The sequence below is a fragment of the Leopardus geoffroyi genome, chromosome C3 (genome assembly GCF_018350155.1).
Source record: "Leopardus geoffroyi isolate Oge1 chromosome C3, O.geoffroyi_Oge1_pat1.0, whole genome shotgun sequence".
NCBI lineage: Eukaryota > Metazoa > Chordata > Mammalia > Carnivora > Felidae > Leopardus > Leopardus geoffroyi.
The window spans coordinates 131157519-131178053 of NC_059338.1; the positions used below are offsets into that span (position 1 = coordinate 131157519).

General features: G+C 39.3%; 1 protein-coding gene and 1 long non-coding RNA gene across 7 annotated transcripts in view; one reads left to right on the forward strand and one right to left on the reverse strand.

The window, feature by feature from the left end:
• Positions 1–16186, reverse strand: part of TERF1 (telomeric repeat binding factor 1) — a 34311-nt gene extending 18125 nt beyond the window's left edge. Inside the window, exons 1-5 of one of the 4 annotated variants that reach the window (XM_045454917.1) lie at positions 15841–16186; positions 9524–9619; positions 5331–5452; positions 3547–3633; positions 58–207 (exon numbers count right to left, since the gene is read on the reverse strand). In XM_045454917.1, the coding sequence (XP_045310873.1) occupies positions 58–207; positions 3547–3633; positions 5331–5452; positions 9524–9619; positions 15841–16147 (762 nt within the window). In that variant the 5' untranslated portion in view covers positions 16148–16186. The remainder of the gene's footprint in view (positions 1–57; positions 208–3546; positions 3634–5330; positions 5453–9523; positions 9620–15840) is intronic. The other 3 variants (XM_045454918.1, XM_045454921.1, XM_045454919.1) reach the window with 3 other exon arrangements.
• Positions 16187–16332: 146 nt separating this feature from the next.
• The window catches only part of LOC123586065, a 78234-nt gene continuing 74031 nt past the window's right edge, over positions 16333–20535 (forward strand). For all 3 annotated transcript variants that reach the window (XR_006706579.1, XR_006706578.1, XR_006706580.1), the window contains exons 1-2: positions 16333–16535; positions 18309–18385. This is a non-coding gene — a long non-coding RNA (uncharacterized LOC123586065). The remainder of the gene's footprint in view (positions 16536–18308; positions 18386–20535) is intronic.

Consider the following 20535-nt stretch of genomic DNA (forward strand, 5'->3'; position numbering starts at 1 on the left):
TCCTTTATTATAACAATTTATCCTTAGCTTATTCGAGTCTCTTTGAAATACGCATACCTTCATAAGAAAGGCTGATGATTTTTCACTTATTACACAATTCACATAACTCTTAATTTTCTCCATCATGTGGTTGTAGCTGAAGTGCTGAAAAATGGAGTGGAATGTATCTCTCTGAGAGATTACCATAAGCAATTTCCTTTTTAAAGGCTAAATAAAACAGGAAAAACATATTAATACATAAATCACAAATAAGATATTACAAATTTTGTCACATATTATTTAATTTAAAAAAGTCACATTATAAACTCAGGGATACAGGAGATTTTAAAAAATTCTGTTTCAGGGGCGCCTGGGTGGCGCAGTCGGTTAAGCGTCCGACTTCAGTCAGGTCACGATCTCGCGGTCCGTGAGTTCGAGCCCCGCGTCGGGCTCTGGGCTGATGGCTCAGAGCCTGGAGCCTGTTTCCGATTCTGTGTCTCCCTCTCTCTCTGCCCCTCCCCCGTTCATGCTCTGTCTCTCTCTGTCCCAAAAATAAAATAAACGTTGAAAAAAAAAAAAAAAAAATTAAAAAAAAAAAAAAAAAATTCTGTTTCAAATTGCCCACCAATATATTTTTTCTTACTTAAAAAAAAAAAAAAACTACATTGTATTTCACACACATAACAAAAAGATTAAAAAATAAATTATGAACCTGAATGTCCACTGCCAAGTTTATGGAAATAAAACATCATCTGTACAACTAAAGCTCTTGTTTATTACCAAAATGATTGCACCTCCAGCTTCTCCTCTGCTGAAGGTAACCATTATCCTGAATATAGAATTTAACATATTCATGCATTCCTTTAAACTTGCACTATGTATGTATGCACCCATAAATATATGGTACTGTTTAGCATAGTGTATTTTCTGAAACTTGCTATATTTTGCTCAGCTCTGTGACACTTATTCATGTTGATAATATTTTTATAGAATTAGCTACTTTTACTGCTGCACAATATTCCACTGATCAAAAATACCATTTATTCATTCATTCTTCCAGCCTTTTGAAAGCAGTTAGAGGCTATTTTCTATTACTGCAGCACTGGTAAACATTTCTCTACATGTCTTCTTGCGCACATTACAAGTTTTTCTTAGACATCAGTTCTATGAAGGCTGGTTGCACAATTAAAGCTAGAGAGCTTTCAAAAAATTCTACTTCTCAGGCTCTATTCCAGACCAATTGTCTTAGTGGGGCCTGTTTTTTGTTTGTTTGTTTTTAAACAAACCTTCATGGCTTTTAAAATGTGCAGTAAAAATAAAAAGTTACTCCAGGGTATTTATCTAGAAGTAGAATTGCTGGAATGCATACTTACAGATTTTACTAAAATGCTCTCCTAAGTTTAAGTACTAATTTACATACACCACTGAGAGAAAGGTATGGCAGCCTTACCATTTCTCCACTCTTTGGGCCAGCTGTTGGTATTCTAAGATATTTTAATTGTTGCCAGTCTGAGGTATAGGAAATACTATTTCAATATATTACTTGGGATTGCCTTGATTACTCATGATAGTGAGCTTAAGTGCTTCCTCTTATGCTTCCTGGTTGTAAGGAAGGTTTCCTCTTCTGTGAGGTAGAGTGGAGTTTTCAGTAGCCTCACAGGGCTAAGGCAAAAAAAAGTGGGGGCAGGAAACTCAATAAACATATCAGGCTTTCAGCTGAGATCTCTGGAGGGTTACACCCTAGGAACAGGGCCAAATTAGAGAAAAACTAAGTCTAAATAAAACTACAACCTACTCTTGACCTAGCTCAGTCCCTCGAGTGGATTAAGGTAACCACTCTTCTACTCTATACCAGCATAGGAAAAGATGCTCAACTTCACTATTCATGAGAGACAGAGAAACTAAAACCCAACGTGATAGTACTACATATTTGCCAGCATACTAAAAGGAAAACAACAGAGAAGGTCTGTGAAGCAACTGGAACTCTTGCACACTACTGAAGGAACTGATATAACCACTTTGGAAAACTATTTGGCAGTTATCTACTAAAACTGAGTATGTGCATACCTTATAACCCACCAAATCATTCTTAAGTATATACCCAACAGAAACACATACATTTATTCTACAAAAGACGTGTGAAAGGAATGTAACAGCCCAAAACTGGAAATAACTCAAATGTTTCTCAACAGTAGAATGGGTAAGTTGCATATTCCAACAATGGAACAATGGAAATAAATGAAATATTGTTGACAGCAACACCATGGATCAATCTTATATAAACTTGCTATATGACTGTAATATATAAAGTTTGGAAACATGTAAAACTAATCTTGGATGTTACAAGTCAGGGTAGTGGTTATCCTTGAGAAGGTAAGATAGTGACTGGAGGGTGCTGGTGATGTTCTTTTCCTTGATATAGGGGCTCATCACACTAGCATGTTTCTTTTGTGAAAAGACATCTATTTATACATTGATGGTATATGTATGCTACTAAAGGTATACTACTGTTCAATAAAAAGTTCACTAAAAAAATACGTAAAAAAACAGGGTGCCTGGGTGGCTCACTCAGTTAAGTGTCTGACTTCGGCTCAGGTCATGATCTCACGGTTCATGAGTTCGAGCCCCGCATTGGGCTCTGTGCTGACAGCCTGGAGCCTGCTTCGGATTCTGTATCTCCCGCTCTCTCTGCCCCTCCCCCACTCGCGCACTCACTCTCTCTCTTTCTCTAAAATAAACAAACATTAAAAATTTTTTCAAAAAAAAAACATAATTATCTTTTATTTCTTTAAATAAACCTAATTTATTCCAACACTGTAATACTGAAAGAGAAGTTCTACTGACTTTAACATTACATTACACATACACACAAAAACTACTAATGATCACATAAGAGACTTCTAAAAAATAATTATGGTTCCTATACCTATGCTACCCAATATGGTAGCCATCAGCCAAATGTAGCTACTGGGCCTTTGAAATGTGAGACCTGAATTTAGACATAAGTATAAAATACACATCAGATTTCAAAGAGTCAGTACAAAAAGGAGAGTGTAAAATATCCCGTCAATATTTTTTTATGTTGATTAAATGCTGAAAATGATGCTTTGGGATATACTAGGTAAAATGAAATATTAAAATTTGTTTCAGTCGTTTGACTTTTTTTAATGTGGCTACTAAAACACATATGTGACTTGCATTATTTTTCCCTTGGACAGCACTGTTCTATCCTGTTTAAAAGAGAAAGCATCCCCGTCTACCTCCAGTGTTCTTTGAATCTACCTCACTCCATACAGACAGTTCTAAAATTCTGATTGTAGGGCGCCTGGGTGGCTCAGTTGGCTAAGCGTCTGACTCTTGGTTTTGGCTCAGGTGATGGGTCTCACAGTCCGTTGGAGCCCTGTGTTGGGCTCTGCACTGAGAATGGAGCCTGCTTGGGATTCTCTCTCTCCCTCACTCTCTGCCTCTCCCTGGCTCATGCACACACACTCTCAAAATAAATAAACTTAAAAAAAAAAAAAAGAAAAGAAAAGAAAAGAAAATTATGGTTCTAGTTTGACCAACTACCTCATAAGAATTTGGGTCATCAAATATTCTTTCAAAGACTTCTTCTGCTTCTTTAAAATTGCCATTTTCCATACAAACAGCTATCGCCTAAAAGAGATAGGATGACAAATACATACTTTAGGCTGCTTTTTAAAAACGTATAATTGTGGTTTAATATTGAAATAAGTCCTGTTAAATCTAAACGACTTCACTAAAAAATGTGATAAATGATTTAAAATACCTTTTCAAAGATGAAGTAACTGTGGTTTGAAAAGGATGTAACAATTTTTCATTGGCCCCTTGTATCTTTACTAGTAAATGCCCAGCATTCTACCTCTTTCGAATTTAGGCCAATTAAAAGCAGACATTAAGGGGTGCCTGGGTGGTTCAGTTGGTTGAGCATCGGATTCTTGATTTCGGCTCAGGTCATGATCCCAGCGTTGTGGGCTCGAGCCCCACGCTGGGCTTTGCACTGAGCATGGAGCCTACTTAAGCTTCTCTCTCTTTCTCCCTCAGCCCCTCTTCCCCACTCACACGCTCTAAAATAAAATAAACAACCAAAAAAGCAGACATAAATAAATAAATTAGTACATTATATACACTTATGTACACTTAGGGCCCACCTAAATATTAATATGAGCAAAAGGGAAATGAGAGAGGAGGTGGATGGTGTTTCTGATGATTAGGATGTGTAAAATTAGTTAGGATCCTTAAAAATCTCTAATAGAAACCTAGGAAACCAGATGCTTCTGAATAATCATTTTATAAACTGGCCTTTCTGATACTTTATGGTAAGATATGGGACTACTATTACCATCTGGATAGTTTTGTAAACTTTGGCAAGCTATTTAACCTCATGTGCCTCAGTTTCCTTGTATGTAAAACAGTGTAAATAATAGTACCTATATCATAGGGCTATTGTAAGGATTAGACTTCTATGTGAAAAGTGCTTAGAATAGTACGTGACGAATAGCAAGCAATATATTATATTTGGTATGAATTTATGGTAACCTGCTCAACTTTACCTTAGTATATTAATGATGGCCTGCTTCCTCTAGAATCCCCTCCAAAAACTGGGATAACATGACAAAGCTCTTCATCCCAGGCTGAAATTCTTAAAAGTAGCAGTTATATTTTTGCCTGTTCTCTTCTGGTCTTAATTCCACTTGGCAATCAACACACTAACAATAATTCATTTTTGGGAAGGTGAGCTTTCATCTGGAGTTTTTTCTCCTACCCAACCATAAAATAATTTTCTAAAACTGAGGAAAAATTTATTTAACTAGAACAATCCTTAGTATTTGCTTTGCCCGTTAGCAAAACATATTTTCCCTGCTACTGTATCTTTGAATGACTTTTTTGGCTCTCACTCTTTAATAGTTACTCCTAAAACTCCCTCTACATAGTTAAAATTTTACATTCCCTTATTCACAAAAACCTATGAATTTCTTATCAAATATTCTGTTTTTCATATTTGTAATTTTTAATAGAAATTGAGACAGTACAAACTACTGATTTTTGAAAGTTGCTTTGTGATCTTTAAACTGATGCAGTGTATTTTCTCAAGTGGGGGCAATATATATATACATACTTAGGTAGCAAACATTAAGTCCCAACTCTCAGAGCTTGTGTCAAAGAATATAAACCAGAGGTCAAATTTCTGAAGAGAGTAAGTATATTAAATTTTACTTTGGGTTTACCGCCCAACTTCTATTAAGTAGCTCTTAATTGCTCTAGATGTTGTGTGCTTCGATTCTACAATAATAATAATAATAATAATAATAATAATAAAGTAATACTCATACCTGAATTTTAATTAAATTCTGTATTTCTTCATGAAGTTTGTCATGTTCGTTTTCAATTGAGGCCCAAATCATCAGGGCGGATTCCAAGGGTGTAATTCGTTCATCACTTTCAAACTGTGCATCTTTTAAAACCAGAACAAAAATAAGTAATTAAGGAAGCTGAATAGAACTTTACTTTGGTCAATTTTTAATGAATTCAGTTCTTTAAATGTTTATGGAGTATATACTCTGTGCTAGGCAGTATTCCTGTACACAACAGTTTAGGCAAGTGATTTGATTCAAGTTAATTTCCTTTTCTTCCTTTGAAAAATTTGAAGGCGCATGCAATTTAAATGTTAGGAGTTTCAACGATTTCTACTTTATTTCCTGTTGTCTTCTAATTGTGTCTTCAACATTTTGATAATTTACTTAATGTTTACTTATTTTGAGAGAGAGAGAGAAAGACAGAGAATCAATCCCAAGCAGGCTCTGCATTGTCAGCACAGAGCCTGATGTGGGGCTCAATCCCACAAACTGTGAGAGCATGACCTGGGCTGAAATCAAGAGTTTGACGCTTAACTGACTGAGCCACCCAGGCACCCCTCCAACATTTTAAACATAAAAATTTATTAATTTGTAGAGTAAGTCTTTTTATATTCCCGGCCCTGTGCCAGGTACTTAGGATACGACCAGGAAGAAGAAATGGTTCCTGCCCTTATGAAACCCGACTGCTAGCTATGAAGAAAGACAAACTGATGTGACTGGTACTTTATTAGAATTATGTATTATGCCAGCGCTTCTCAGCTCTAGCTATACCTCAGAATCATCAGAGGAGCTTTAAAAAACTACAGGGATGCCTCTACAGAGTCCGACTCTTGATTTTGGCTCAGGTCATGATCTCACGGTCAGGACGTGAGATCAAGCCCCAAGTCGGGCTCCGCATTGAGCGTGGAACCTGCTTGAGATTCTCTCTCTCTCTGCCCCACCCCTGTGTGGTGTCTCTCTCTCTCAAAGTAAATATACAAAATAAAATGCAAATAACCTAGACCCATCCTTTAGAGATTGATTTAATTAGTACGAGGTAGAGCCCATGCATCTGTATTTCCCAAAAACCCTCTAGGAGGGTCTAGTGTATATGAGGAATAGAATATCAACTCTACGAAAGGATACTAGAAGAGAATCCTTCATGGAAGAGAAACAATCCAAACTGGGACACTGAGGATAAATAGGAGATAACCAAGTGAAGAGGATAAGGATGGGAAGGAGAACATTTCAGGAAGGCAGCAGCAGAACAAAAGGCAGAGGAGTACAAAAGATATTCACACTCATAGTCAACACATATTAACGTCCTATTACATGTTAGGCACTATGCTAAGTGGTTAACATGCAGTAGCTCCTTTATCCACGCAATTTCTTTAAAAGGGTATACAACATTATCAACTTTGTCTTTTATAAAGTAGGACCTGAGACTTGGAGAGGGGACACAGCTAACAAGTAGTAGAAGCAGACTCCAGAACACTTAAACACCACTTACTTTGTCTCAAAAAAGGTGTGTTTCAGGAATAACAAGATGCTTGGTAAGGCTAGAGTACATGCTGGAAAGCATGAAAGATGAAAATGCAAAGGCAGATTGCCTAATCCTTCTAATTTCACATTTGTTTTTCTTTTAAAAACTCACTTCAGGGGTGCCTAGGCAGTTCAGTCACACCAGTGTCCGACTCTTGATTTTGGCTCGGGTCATGATCTCATGATTCATGAGAGTGAGCCCATCAGCTGACAGTGCAGAGCTTGCTTGGAATTCTCTCTCCCTCTCTCTCAGCCCCTCCCACCCTTGTGTGAGTGCTCTCTTTCTCTCAGAATAAACACTTACAAAAATAAAAACTCACTTCAATATTTATATTTTCTATTAGGTTTCTGGACGGACATTATCTAACCCATCTCATTAATCTGCCTTCCTTCTCATAAATGTGAGATGTAGGGGAAAAATGTATCACTGTTAAATCTTAATTTCAAAAACTTTAGAGTAGACTTTCACTTTCAGGCAGAATGTAGGATACTGTGGTAGGCCAACATTCCTATTACAGCTAGAAAAAAGTGGGATAAATTGCAAAAGCATGTTGCTAAAGGCACGGGATAGTGGTGGAAGCAGAGAGAACTAGATGAACTACATCTCCAGGGAGAGAATCCTTTTGAGGGGAGGTGATGAGGGGCAGCTTTTCTTCCCTGGCCTCATTTGTTTATAAGGCGAAGATTTAGTAAGTGCATTCCAGGCAGGGAGATTTTACTGGGGTAATAGCAACAAGGAAAGCTTCTGGCGGTTTCCTTGGGGCTAGCTTGGTGGACTGGATAGAAGAACTGAAAACACATGGTTGGTTTTCCCCTCAGGACATTTGCTGAGTTCTGGGGCAGTTCAGAAAGCTGGGGTAGAAAGGTAGGGAAGTCTCCCGGAGCTGTACAGAACTTAAAAAATAAAGTCCCATGAGAGAATGGAACCTGTCATAAACAAACATTTGCCCTTCAAGACATCTGCCACATTTCAAAGCTATGTGGGGCAGAGACTAAAGCTAATATGGTAGCCACTGTCATACATAATTGTTAAACAGGTAAAATATGGCTAGTTCCAAATGGAAATGTGCTTTAAGTATAAAATACACCCAAGATTTCAAAGACTTACTGCAAAAAGAGGGGTAAAATGTCTCATTAACATGTTTTATGTTGATTATATGTTTATGTATTTTAGAAATATTGGGTTAAATAAGATATTGCCAAAATTAAGTCCATTTATTTCTTTTCAATTATATATATAGCTCACATTGTATTTCTATTAGGCAGTGCTGCTGTTGAGCAACCACTTTAAAAAAAAAAGGAAGAGTTATATATACAGCTGAAAGTCTACCATATAAATTAAAATAAAATTTTAATTGCTGCCTCACTTGAGTCCATTATGGTGAAATACATTGATTGTTGATAATTGACATGGGCCTATCATGTCTAAGATATACCCAAAGGGGGATCCTGGTGAATTTCAAGATTAAACCATGGCGCCACACACACATTCTACATTTCTTTCCAGGAAGAAAGGAGAGGCTAGAGGAAGGGCCGTCCGGGAGAAAGTTAAGATCCACTGAACAACTGCTAACACGTGAAACACAGTTGGGCACTTTAGAATATTTTGTCATATTTAATTTACAAAACAACTGTTAACAACCATGTTAACTTATTGTCCGCATGGTCAGGAATTCTCCGATTGTGTCCACATCCAGATGCTTTTCTTCTTTAGCTACAGGCCCAGACTACCTATAGTTCTGTCTCCCCATATCTACTCTGCTTCTAGTCCTAGTCACTTATGGTCATGGCATTAACTGCAGCCCTAGTCTTACCCCCAACATGCAGCATACTGTATGAGCCAGAGCTGGACAGTGAACGTCACGAGAGTGGCACTAACACACTGGGATTTTCCATACTACAACAGGATTATAAGTAAACAGTTTCATGTTAAGTACTGCCTACACCACTTAGCACTGTTGGGAAAGCATTTGTGTAAATTGTAAACACCAACATAAATATGTAATTATTTGTAGCAAAAGGTCCTTTAAGTGACCATGTTGTAACTATCACCCATTACTAATAAACTGAAGCAGGCTTGCCCATTACAATCTAAAATTACCTGTAGAGATAAAGGAGAGAGCTTTTATAGCTATAAATCATATTCACCTATCTAAATAAGTACTGAAATCAAGTTCAAATAAAAGGTTTCAATTATCATAGTTGCGAGTAAAAAACAGAATGTGTGTGGAAGAGTCACCACAAAGTTACCATAGTCAAATTTAAAGTAAATCTCCAGGAGAGCCCATGAAGCGTGGCTCCCCATGTGTCAGAATCACCTGGGAACTTATTAGAAATATAAACTCCAGGGCCCCTCCCATCCATCCTATAGCATCAGGAATTCATGGTAGGGAAGGGGACTCAGCATTCTGTTTTTTAACAAGTGTTCTAATAATTCTGAAGCAAGCTAAGTTTGACAACCAGCGCTCTAAGGAGATGAGAACTATATTTCTTTTACTTCCTTTAAAAATGCTTGTATAGATGTACATGCCAAATACATAGTGCAAACTCTCAAAAACAACTAACAGCTTCCATGTGTTTCTTCTCATTGTTTTACCTTTAGACATAGATTAAAACATTTCCAAAATAAGATAAAAACACATATTTACCAAGGGTTTTTCCTGCTGCAACTCTTGTCAAAAACTGACATATGAATACAGTTCTCAACTGATAAGCGGTTAGACTGGACAGCCCATGAATAATAGCTGAAAAAGAAAAGATATGAATTTTATTAAAATATTAAAAAAAAAAAAAAGCCAAACTTGACCCAGCAGTGCCTCTGTGTGGTTGGTTGAGTAATAAGCTATAAACATGCAAAAATCATAAACCGAGAGCTATATGCTTTTATTTATAGGCAATTTTTTTAAAAATGAGAAAAATAGCAATGAGCACTTTTCTTGTAAAATAAAAACAGATTTTCACATGCAGAATAATAAATACTTAAAAGTACTTTCACAGGTAGCACTCTATACTAACAAAAAGGGAGATTTAGACTCAAACTGTAAAATGTGTCTAATCATTAGCTGGAAGTTTATTTTATACCTTAAAACTCCTACCTAATATTATAGGAAATATTTTATATTATTTTGGTCAAGGTTTCAGTTAGGGAGTCTGTTAAACTTACAAAGATTTAAAAAACCTATTTATTGGGGCAAGCTGGCAGCGAGGAGACGGCCCGAGGTGTGGCCACCTGCTGCACCCGAGGCCCCGTGGCCTTTCCAGAAAGCCTTGTGGGTCCAAAGAAGTGAGTGTACAGCCTGATCCAACAAGAGCGTGTTGGCTTTCTCGCCATAGCCATGGGAACGTCCTGATAAAGCTTCTGCCGGGGCAGCTGGCAGCTCTGGCACTCCGCAGCCCTGACCTTGGAGCTCCTGGAGGGCTGCAGTGTGAGTGCTCCACTGAGGCACGAGGCCAGTCAAGCTGGTCCCCCTATCCCGAAAGGTGCGCCACCCAGCGCCCCAGGCTTACAGGCGCGGAGAGCCCCCTCTGCTGGTGGTTCTGCGCTCTCACCTCAACGCTCAGCAAGCAGTGGCCCCTGTGCAGGCAGAGATGGCAGGGAGCACCTCAGGCTTGCCCTGCCGGCTGGTGGAGGACCCTGCGGTGGCAGGAGAATGTGCTCCGTGTGTGAATTCCAGACTAAAACCACCTGAGTGTGCTTCCACAGGGTATGTGGAGAAAAATCACATGCAGCTCATCTAAGAGGAATGTTCAAAAGCTGCCGCTCAGCTCCAGTAGAACAATACTTATTCCAGAAATTCGAAGGGGCCGTCAGAGACGTGCCCTTGGTGTTCGCTGTGTTCATCAGTGAGAGCTGGGCAGAAAAGCTCTGGAAACAAATCAAGTCCACATTGCTACCTTTTACTCTTTGATAGATGTTTTAGGGATCGTGTCTCAGACACAGACCATAGTATAAACGAACTTGTGGCGCTCCTTCTTGGGAACTTGTGGTGGCAATCCCCTCTTGGTCTTCAGTCTAGATCATTACCGGAGCAAAATAAAGAGCAGAATACTTCCTTTATTGTAATTTGGTTTGGGACAAGAAGTCATAGGGGCAGACACGGAAAGGGGGCAGCAACTTTAGGCCTCAGTTTACCAACTACCTATCTTCCCTTTCTTCTGCTACTTATTTAAAACTTTCAGGGTACAATTTCAGCAAAAAAGTTTATTTCTCAGCCAAAACCTGTTTCTCCTCAACCCTAACCCCAAAGAAGAAATAAAACTGCAGATGTATAAAAAAAATTTATTAATATTAGTCTTCCAAATATTTGAATGCCCGCGCAGATGTTACGCTAGGCATTGAGTATGATGCTGGAGTAAACCATAATCCTGGATCTCAGTGAATTTATTACTATGTAGCAATGAAAGACAAATGATTGAACAATTAAAGTAAAAACGTGGAGAAAACTGAAAAAGACAAGTACAGAATGCTATGGATGCATATAACAAAGAAAGCTTAGAATATGTTTTAGTAGCTAGTTGGAGGAAGGAGATAGGAAAGCTTTTCTGAGGAAATTATGTTTAAAGTAAGACCTGAAGGTTCCACAGTTACAGTTCACCCAGGGCTTGGTTGGTGTATATAAAGATTAAATCAACTAGCAAAACCAAAAAGTGGTCTTGCAGCTACTAAGCAGATAAAAGACAAATACGTTGACTTGTATTTATTTCCTCAATTCTAAAATAGCATAATCTTAAGCTATACCAGAGCTTATCTGGACCAAAACCAGCTACAATTTAATTAAACAAGATTCAGAGAGAGCACAAAATTAATATAAAATTTAAACAGTTCAATACTTACTTAACAGCTACTGCTAGCCAATGTTAAAGACAGAAACCAAAAGTTACGCAAGTGATTCATTAAAATTTTAATGCCACAAAGATTAAGTATGGTATAGGAGCAAAACAAAAGAATCTACTCTATGCTAGGGAAGAAAGTCAGACCTCTATCTCACCTCCCTCCATATTCAATTTAGTCCATATGCAGTACCTACAAATACCACTGCCTTTCTGTTCTTTGTACCTGCTAGCCAAAAAACAAAATAAAAACAATGAAAACCTCCCCTGGTTGAACCTGGTTATTTGCTTTCTCCTCACCTGTAACCAAACACTGCTGACAGAAACACGTTAGGGAGATCTACTGACTGGCTGCAATAGCCACTGTATTTAAGCACTTCTAACACCAGGCACTACTCTAAGCACTCTATACCAGTGGTCTTCAAATGGGGGTGATTTTGTCCCTTAAGGGACATTCAGCAGTGTCTAGAGACAATTCTGAAAGTCACGAGTAGAAGGGGGATGCTGCTAGCGTCTAGTAGTTGAGGTCTGGGACGCTGCTGAACGTCCTACAAAGCACAGGAGAACCCTCACCTTCACCCCCCTCCACTCTCGTGTGTACGCAGAACAAAGAATCATGTGGTGCAAACACACAGTGTCAACGGTATTGAGGCCGTCGAGAAACCTTGCTTTATATCTATCAGTTCATGTGTTTCTCTCAACAACTCTCTTAAGTAGATACTATCATCAGCACTTTACAGATGAGGAAACTGAGGGCGCCTGGGTGGCTCAGTCGGTTAAGTGTCTGACTCTTGATTTCGGCTCAGGTCACGATCTCATGGTTCCTGAGTTCGAGTCCGCATCAGACTCTGTGTTGACAGACAGGAGAATCCCTCCTTGGGCTTTCTCACTGTCTCTCTGCCCCCCACCCCAAATAAAAAGATGAGAAAATTGACCCACCAAGAGGTAAGTAACTTGCTTCAGGTCTAACAGCTACAAACTAGCAGAGCCAGGAATCAAACTCAGACAATTTATTCTGGAGCCCATGCTCTTTTTTTCTTTCTTTCTTAAGTTTATTTATTTATTTTGAGATAGAGAGTGAGCAGGGAAGGGGCAGAGAGAGGAAGAGAGAGAATCCCAAGCAGGCTCTGCTGTCAGCGTCAGCCAGAGACCGGACTATATCCCATGACCTGACCCCTGAGATCCTCACCTGAGCAGAAAAAAATCAAGAGTCAGATGCTTAATGGACTGTGCCACCCAGGTGTCCCCCGGAGCCGATGCTCTTAATCATTATCTTAAACTGCTTCCTAGTCTGGAAACAGCCTAAGTTAAGTGAGGTGTGAGAATAATTGTGAGTCAGAATGAAAGAGCTAAGAATTTTCTAGAAAGCATCAAGAGTTGTGTGTTTTTGAAAAGTTTTGAAAAGTAAATGAAATCCTATAAAAGATAAAAGGAAGTCCTTTCAGTCAAAATGGAAATACAGAGACAACACTATGTTCACAATTTATAGGTCACTGACTAGCAGTGCAACTTTAAAAAATAGTTTACTCTCTCTGGCTTTCTGTGCCCTGATCCTAAAAATAATAGAGGTGGCCTAGATTATTCCTCGGGTCTTGACCTAGAACCTCAAAAGAAGTCTTTAATTTTTAGAAAGATTTTCAATTTATAGAATTATTGTGAAGACAGAAGTCCTATATACCCTCCCCCCACTTTCCCCTATTAATAACATCTTGTATATGTATGGTACAGGTTACATTAATAAATCAATATTAATACATCCTTAACTAAAGTCCATGCTCTTTTCTGACTGCCTCAGTTTTTACTTATGTCCTTTTTTTTCTGCTGATATCACCCAGGACACATTACATTTAGTCATCATCATAGTTTCTCAGATTTTCCTTGGTTTTGATTACCTTCGCAGTTTTGAGATATTTTGTAGTGGGCTTTGTCTGATGTTTTTCTCACAATTTGATTGGAGTTAAGAAGTTTTGGGAGGAAGATCAAAGAGGTAAAGTTCCATATTGAATACATCATATAAAGTATATATAATGACAAACTGTCACCGTTCCTGTTGACCTTGATGACCTAGGTGTGAATTAATCTTTGTTAGGCTTCTCTACTGTAAAGTTATCCTTCCCTCAATGCCATACTGTACTTCTCAGAATAAAGTCACTCTGCACAGCCCACACTTAAGGAGTGGGGTGTTAGGTTTCACCTCCTTGACGACATAGTAGCTTCATAAATTACTTGGAATTCTTCTGCAGGAGATTTGTTTCTTATCTCATTCCCTTATTTATTCCATCATTTATTTACATCAGTATGGGCTCACAGATAAATATTTTACCTTTGGGTTAGAATTCAAACTATTTTCTTGCTCGAGTTGCTCTGGCCATTGGGAGCTCTTACAGCTGGCTCCTGTTCCCTTTGTACCCCCAAAAGTTCTTTTTGTCTGGGGGTTTGCTGTTAGCACTTCCTTACTTCCTGGCACAAGATGCTCCAGGTTCATCTGTCCTATCTCCTGTCCCAGTGTCAGATTCAGGCCATTTCTCCAAAGAGCGCTGGTTCCCTTTATTAAGGAATGGTATTAGAAACCAAGCCTCCAGTGCTAGGTTACTACGTAGGGTTACACTGCTTCTGTGCCCTTTCGTCTAACAGAATAAGTAAATGAATATATACTAACTAACCTGTGTCTAAACATGTATAGAAATATGCATAAACATTTCTATATGTAATCATTGTTAAAAGAAAACCACAGGCCCAAAATGGTGTCACTCAGGCTAAGTCCCCAAACTGGGCTTACCACCAAATCTGGCTGCACTTTCAACCTTTCCCAAATAGTCTAAACCGGTTGGTAGGAATTTTGTGACTGGAGCCAAAAAGTCTGCCAAATGGGCCTTCTCCATCCCCCAAAGAAAGATGAGGTAATCTGCGTAAGACGCCTGCTGTTCCTCCTAAAGGGAATGGACCTAGACTGGAACAAACCTTTTCTTTTGCTTATAACTTTCTTGCCCTGCCCTCCTTCCTATAAAAATCTTCCATTTTGTACAACTTCTCCACCCTCCTCCCCGCTTGGCTAGGTGGGATGCTGCCCAATTCATGAAATTGTTTAATAAAGCCAATTGGATCCACAAATTTACCCAATGAATGATGTTTCTTAACACCATTTATGCCTGTATTGAGCCAAACAGGAGCTGATACTAATGTTTCCAACTCAAATTCATTAATACACAGATAATCCTACCTTTCTCCCCAAAGTGGACTTTTTAAATAATTTTAAGTATAACGAACTGGCTTCATTTCAGGATTTAACTTTCTAATTAATGGTAGTTAACCATGGCTCTAGTGCTATCTGACACAGTCAGTATATGGAAAGGTTCTTGGAGCAGAAGATAAGGCACAGGTGTGGAACATTCCTTTTAACCTACCAACACTTTAGACTGCTTGGCTAGTCCACTCCTCTATAAACTAAGATTACCTGCCTAATTTACGGGATGACCATGAAGATGAAATGTGTCGATACTGTTTTCTGAAGTGTTTAATTTTATATTAAATACCAGCGTATCTTTCTGTTCTCATTGAAAAAGCCAGTCTTCTCTGAATCTGTTTTTGTCCATCGCTTACAGACTGTGTTGTGCAGGCAGTAAATTTCATTGACAGTTACTTTTATTCTGCAGGCAACCAAGCCAAATGAGATTTAAAAAGCTCACAAATTAATAGAAAACACTGATGCCTGGGTCACTTGGAGGCCACTGTGACCGCTTTATAAATGCCATCACAGGAATACCTGAGTCGATAAAAACAACAAATACAAGCGCTAAAGGAGAAAAAGGACTTGAGACGCTGGGCAATTTTACACATTTTAACTCGTTTGATCCTGCATCAATTCTAAATGGCGGTCTAATTCTAATTCTCTCTTTACTGAAGAGAAAAACAGAATCTGAGAAAAACTGAGAAGCTGCAAATAGGCGGGTGCGGGATTCGAACCAACTTCAACTCAGAGCCTCGGGTCTTGCGCCGCAGCAGCCCGGGTCCCCCGACCCCCCAGGGGTACTGCGCTGCAAACTGGGCTTTGACAGCTCGCAGAGGTTCCCGCCCCGCTCCGCGTCGTCGCCCCCGGCCTCAGCGCAGCCCCGAACCGGGCGCGCCCAGCACTCACCCTCTGCGCTGTCGCGGGTCCGGTGGAAGTCCTCAGAGCGGCCGTCGCGGAAGGCCCGGCAAAGAGAGAGGCAGAGGAAATCGAGCATCCAGCCAGCAGCGACCGCCTCAGCTTCGGCCACTAGGCCCGGGTCTTCCTCTTCCTCTGGGACCCCCACCTGCACCTGGCATTCCAGCAGTTCCTGGCACTCAAACTGCTCCTGATCATCTCTCGGCGTTTCTGCCATTCGCTTTTCCGGGGGCTCCGCGTCCTCCCCATCCGCACGCCCCCGCGGGCTCGGAGCCTCCAAGACACCATTTTCCGCCATGTTAAATCACTCGCGCGAGTCCGCCCCCGCCCGAGGCGCCGAGCGACGATTGGCTAGTGCGGGAGGGCCCTGGGCGGTGCCTCGAAAGGCCTCTTCCGCCGGCGGGAAACCACCAATCACACCGCCAGGGTGGGCGAGCGACTTAAACCTTGCATTTGATTGGCCGAGGCCTGCTCCCGCTTCAGGTTGTTGAATTCCCCGCCACGCTGAAGCCGGGCTTTGTTGGTAAACTGGACTACTACGGACTGGGCGACTAGTGAGGTTGGGAGGTGAGGAGCCTGATAAAGGCAACATTGCTTTATACTCCTGATAAAATGCGACATTGACGGCAACAACAACACGGTTAGTTAAAATAGAAAGCATTTTACCCGCAGTGTACTTCAAAAAGGTAGGTGATTAGAACTTGTCACCGTTATCCACGCCTAACACTTTAGGCGATAGTATTCACTTAACACAATACGTGATCACCAACCAAAACCGTTACAACGGACTTACATCCAAGCCTCTCCAACCTTAGCGTGCATCACAATCAGCTCGGGGGCTTGTTAAAACGTAATTGCTGAGCTTCACGCCCAGAGTTTCTGTTCTGTAGGTCTGGATGGAGGTCCTTGAATTTGCAAGTATAACAAGTTCCCAGATGATGCTAGGTTGCTTGTCTGGGGACCACATTTTGAGGATCACTACTCTAGAAAGAGTATATTACTATGGAAATGAATTTAATTTGGGTCTTAAATAGATATAGAGTTCAGCTTGTACAACACTAAGTGAATGATTATTTTGAACTTTGAAACTTAGAGCATAAGAGGTGATGGGGGGGCCTCTAGTTATGTTCTGTTTCTCTATGTGGGTGATAGTTACTTTTGAACATGATTTATGCACGTTTCAATATTCAATATGAATAAAAAGTTTACTTTAAAACCCTTTATAACACATCCAACATTATCAATCCTTTATGTGTTTTAATTTTACACACAGTTTAAATGTTGAGTCATTTAAAGCACAATATTGCAGCGGTTAAGAATGCCTAGATTGGAATGTCCTCTACCAGTTATCCACTAGCTGGGTGACCTTGAAGGAATTATATCTCAATTTTCTTTTCTGTATATTGGGTATAATAATAATGGCCTCATCAAAGGCTTGTTGGGAAGATTAAAAGACTTGACAAATATAAAGAATTTAAAACGAAACCAGGTACATAATAAGTGCTCAATATTAGCTGGAAAAGCAGGGCATTTGTACTATCTGGAAAGAGAATCATGAGTCAGACGGGAATGCACCTTCAAGCTCTAATGGCCCTATAGAAGGTGAGTCCTGCTTGCAAACAATGGGGAACAGGGTCTAAGGGAGTAAGGGTTAAGGTACATTATGAACATAGCAAACAAACACTGGGTTTCCAAACTGAAACTTTTTTTTGCCATGCAAGGCTCTCACGTGGAGCCTGCTTCTCCTTTTCCTCCAAGCCTCCTCTTCTTCCCAGCTGGAGTTAAGGGTTATTCTTAAGTGTATCGCCAATTTATTCAAAGCCACAAAGTAAACATATTTTTCTATGAAATCAATTTACTGAAAGATTCAGGGAAGTGAAACATTTTTTACTATTTAAAGCAATGGTGTATAATGAAGTGAGGTGAAGAATTTCATTAAGATTTAATCCTAATCAGCAACAAAATTTTAGTTTGGGGCTACATCCAGCTATATACTGCATTCTCTGTCTTCTTCCCTTGCTGGTATTTCACTGAAGAGAATTTAAGAAGCGCTGGCCTAATAGCGTGGGTCAAAAGTTATTTTAAAATTTTATCCCAACAGAAAGTCAGTAATACAGAGTTTTATTGGGTTGTGGACCAGAAAATAGGCCTGGAGGAGGAGGTCTCTCAGAAAAAAAAAAAAAAAAAATTCTTAATTTTTTAAACCTGCCCATCAACAACAACATGGATGGTAGGTTTGTTCCTGTAAATAATACTTTGACATCACTATGATCAGAAAACTCTGCTGTAATAAGTATGAAATACCTACAATAAAACTTATAATACATAAAGTCCCAATAACACTTTAGCCATATTTAATTTAATGGTATGATAGATAATTCAAACACATGGCATTTCAGGAAAACTTATGCAATTCGTAAACATTCTGAGATGGTGCTTTTTTTCTTTTTTTCTGGCAGGAAAGTTCATAATGTATCATTTCCTTCGGGACTGCTTTCAAGGTGATGGATTCTAGCAATCTGAGGTAAAGGAATGGGTGAGTGGGGAGAAAATCATGAGTGTGGGTAATATTAGAAGATTATGTTTCTTGCAAACTTGAGTATATGGACTGAGATCCATAACTGCTACAATTATCTTCAGTTAAAAGGCTGTTTATTAGGGGAGGGATTTGATTTGTTTTATGATGTTCTTAAGAGCACATCATGATCTTACTTACAGACCTTGCTCTATTTACAGTGGGGTTATGCCCCAATAAAACCATCATAGGTGGGAAATACTGTAAGTCAAAAATGCATTTAATACATGTAACCTACTGAACATCACAGCATAGCCTAGCCTACCTTAAATGTGTTCAGAACACTTACATTAGCCTACAGTTGGGCAAAATCATCTAATACAGAGCCTATTTTATAAGGTGTTGAATATCTTATGCAATTTACCGAATACTGTACTGACAGTGGAAAACAGAACAGTTGTAAGTATGTTGGTTGTCTACCCTTGTGATCATGTGGCTGACGGGGAGCTGCAGCTTGCTGCTGCCACCAGTATCGTGAGAGAATATCTTATCAAATACTGCTAGTGGGAAGAGATCAAAAGTCAAAACTCAAAGTATGGTTTCCACTGATTCACACCATCAAGAAGTTGAAAAATTGTAAGTCAAACCACTGTAAGTTGGGGATTATTGTAGGTACTTTTGAAACATCCTTTTTTTTTTTTTTTTTTTTTTTAAACTAAGTACCTGGTGTGTGATGTGCATTTGCCTAAAATGGGGTGTGGTAAACATAAAGGTGTTATCTTTCTCCTTAAAGAGTTATAGTCCAGTTGGGACACACTCATGCACATATATACCCACTGTACATAAACATCAGACTAATGAGTGATGCTTATAAAAACCCTAGTAGGCGTTTGGTTGAGGGAAAGCATGTAAGCCAAAGAGATTTTGGTAAGAAATTTGAGCAGAGGTGCTTAGTATCCTTGCAGGCACAGAGGACAGAAGAGAGATCTGGGTGCAAACTAGTTTCTTTTTTAAAAGTAAGTTTAGGGAGGGGCGCCTGGATGGCTCAGTCAGTTGAGCATTGACTTCGGCTCAGGTTATGAACTTGTGTTTCTTGAGTTCAAGCCCCGCATCAGGCTCTGTGCTGACAGCCTGGAGCCTGCTCGGATTATGTGTCTCCCTCTCTCTCTGCCTCTCCCATGCTCTCAAAAATAAATAAATATTTATTAAAAAAAGAAGTAAGTTTAGGGAGCCTAAAACACTAGTTTTACTGTCCTCACAAATAGTTCTCAACCTCAGTTGTGCGTCAGATTTTCTCATTGGGCTGAGGGAAACTTCATATTCACTAACTCAGAATTTCTAGGGGCAAGGTTTGAACATTTGGGTTTTTCAAAATTTCCCCAGTTGATTCCAATACAGAAACAGGTTGATAGCTACTGAACCACACAAATAAAATGATAATAGATAAGTGCCAGATTTCGACTCCACTTGGAGGTAGTGGGCACTATAGGTAAATATGTAAGTATACATATATGTATACATATACGTATACATATATATGTGCACACATATGCACATATATATGTACTATATATGTGTACACATATATACATACACTATAATTCCAGTAAAGAAGCACACTCTTATGAAGACTTCTTCCTTAGAATCAAATTAATATCAAGGACTAAAAGAATATTTAGAACTAAAATGAAGCAGGTTTCAGGAAGGAACATATTTTAGGCAATTCTTATTCTTTAGAGATTTAAAAATATTTAGAAGATCTTTCTAACCCCTTGAGATATTTTAGGAGGTATTATGTGCTTTTCAGGATTAGCGTGCGACATGACTGACAGAATGCAGGCATCACCCAGGTGCTAGTTCACCCTGCAAGGAAATGCAGTGGGTTAAATGCTGAATGTCCAGTATTGACGCCCCATGATCATTGTATTTTATTGCTTTATTAAAAAAAAAAAAAAGCAACCTTCTGGTGTATGTCTTTAACAAGTCATTGGTTAGCTAATATTTTTAATAAAAATGAATCTACCAAAAGTGAAAGCAATAACTTGTGTGGGTGCAAAAGAAAATGACTGTAAACAGCTGGGGACCAGAGGAAGAATCCTGTTTCTAACTATTTCCTCCAGAAACAAACCAACTCTGGATAAAACAGTGTATCTGGTGATGTGTTCTACCCT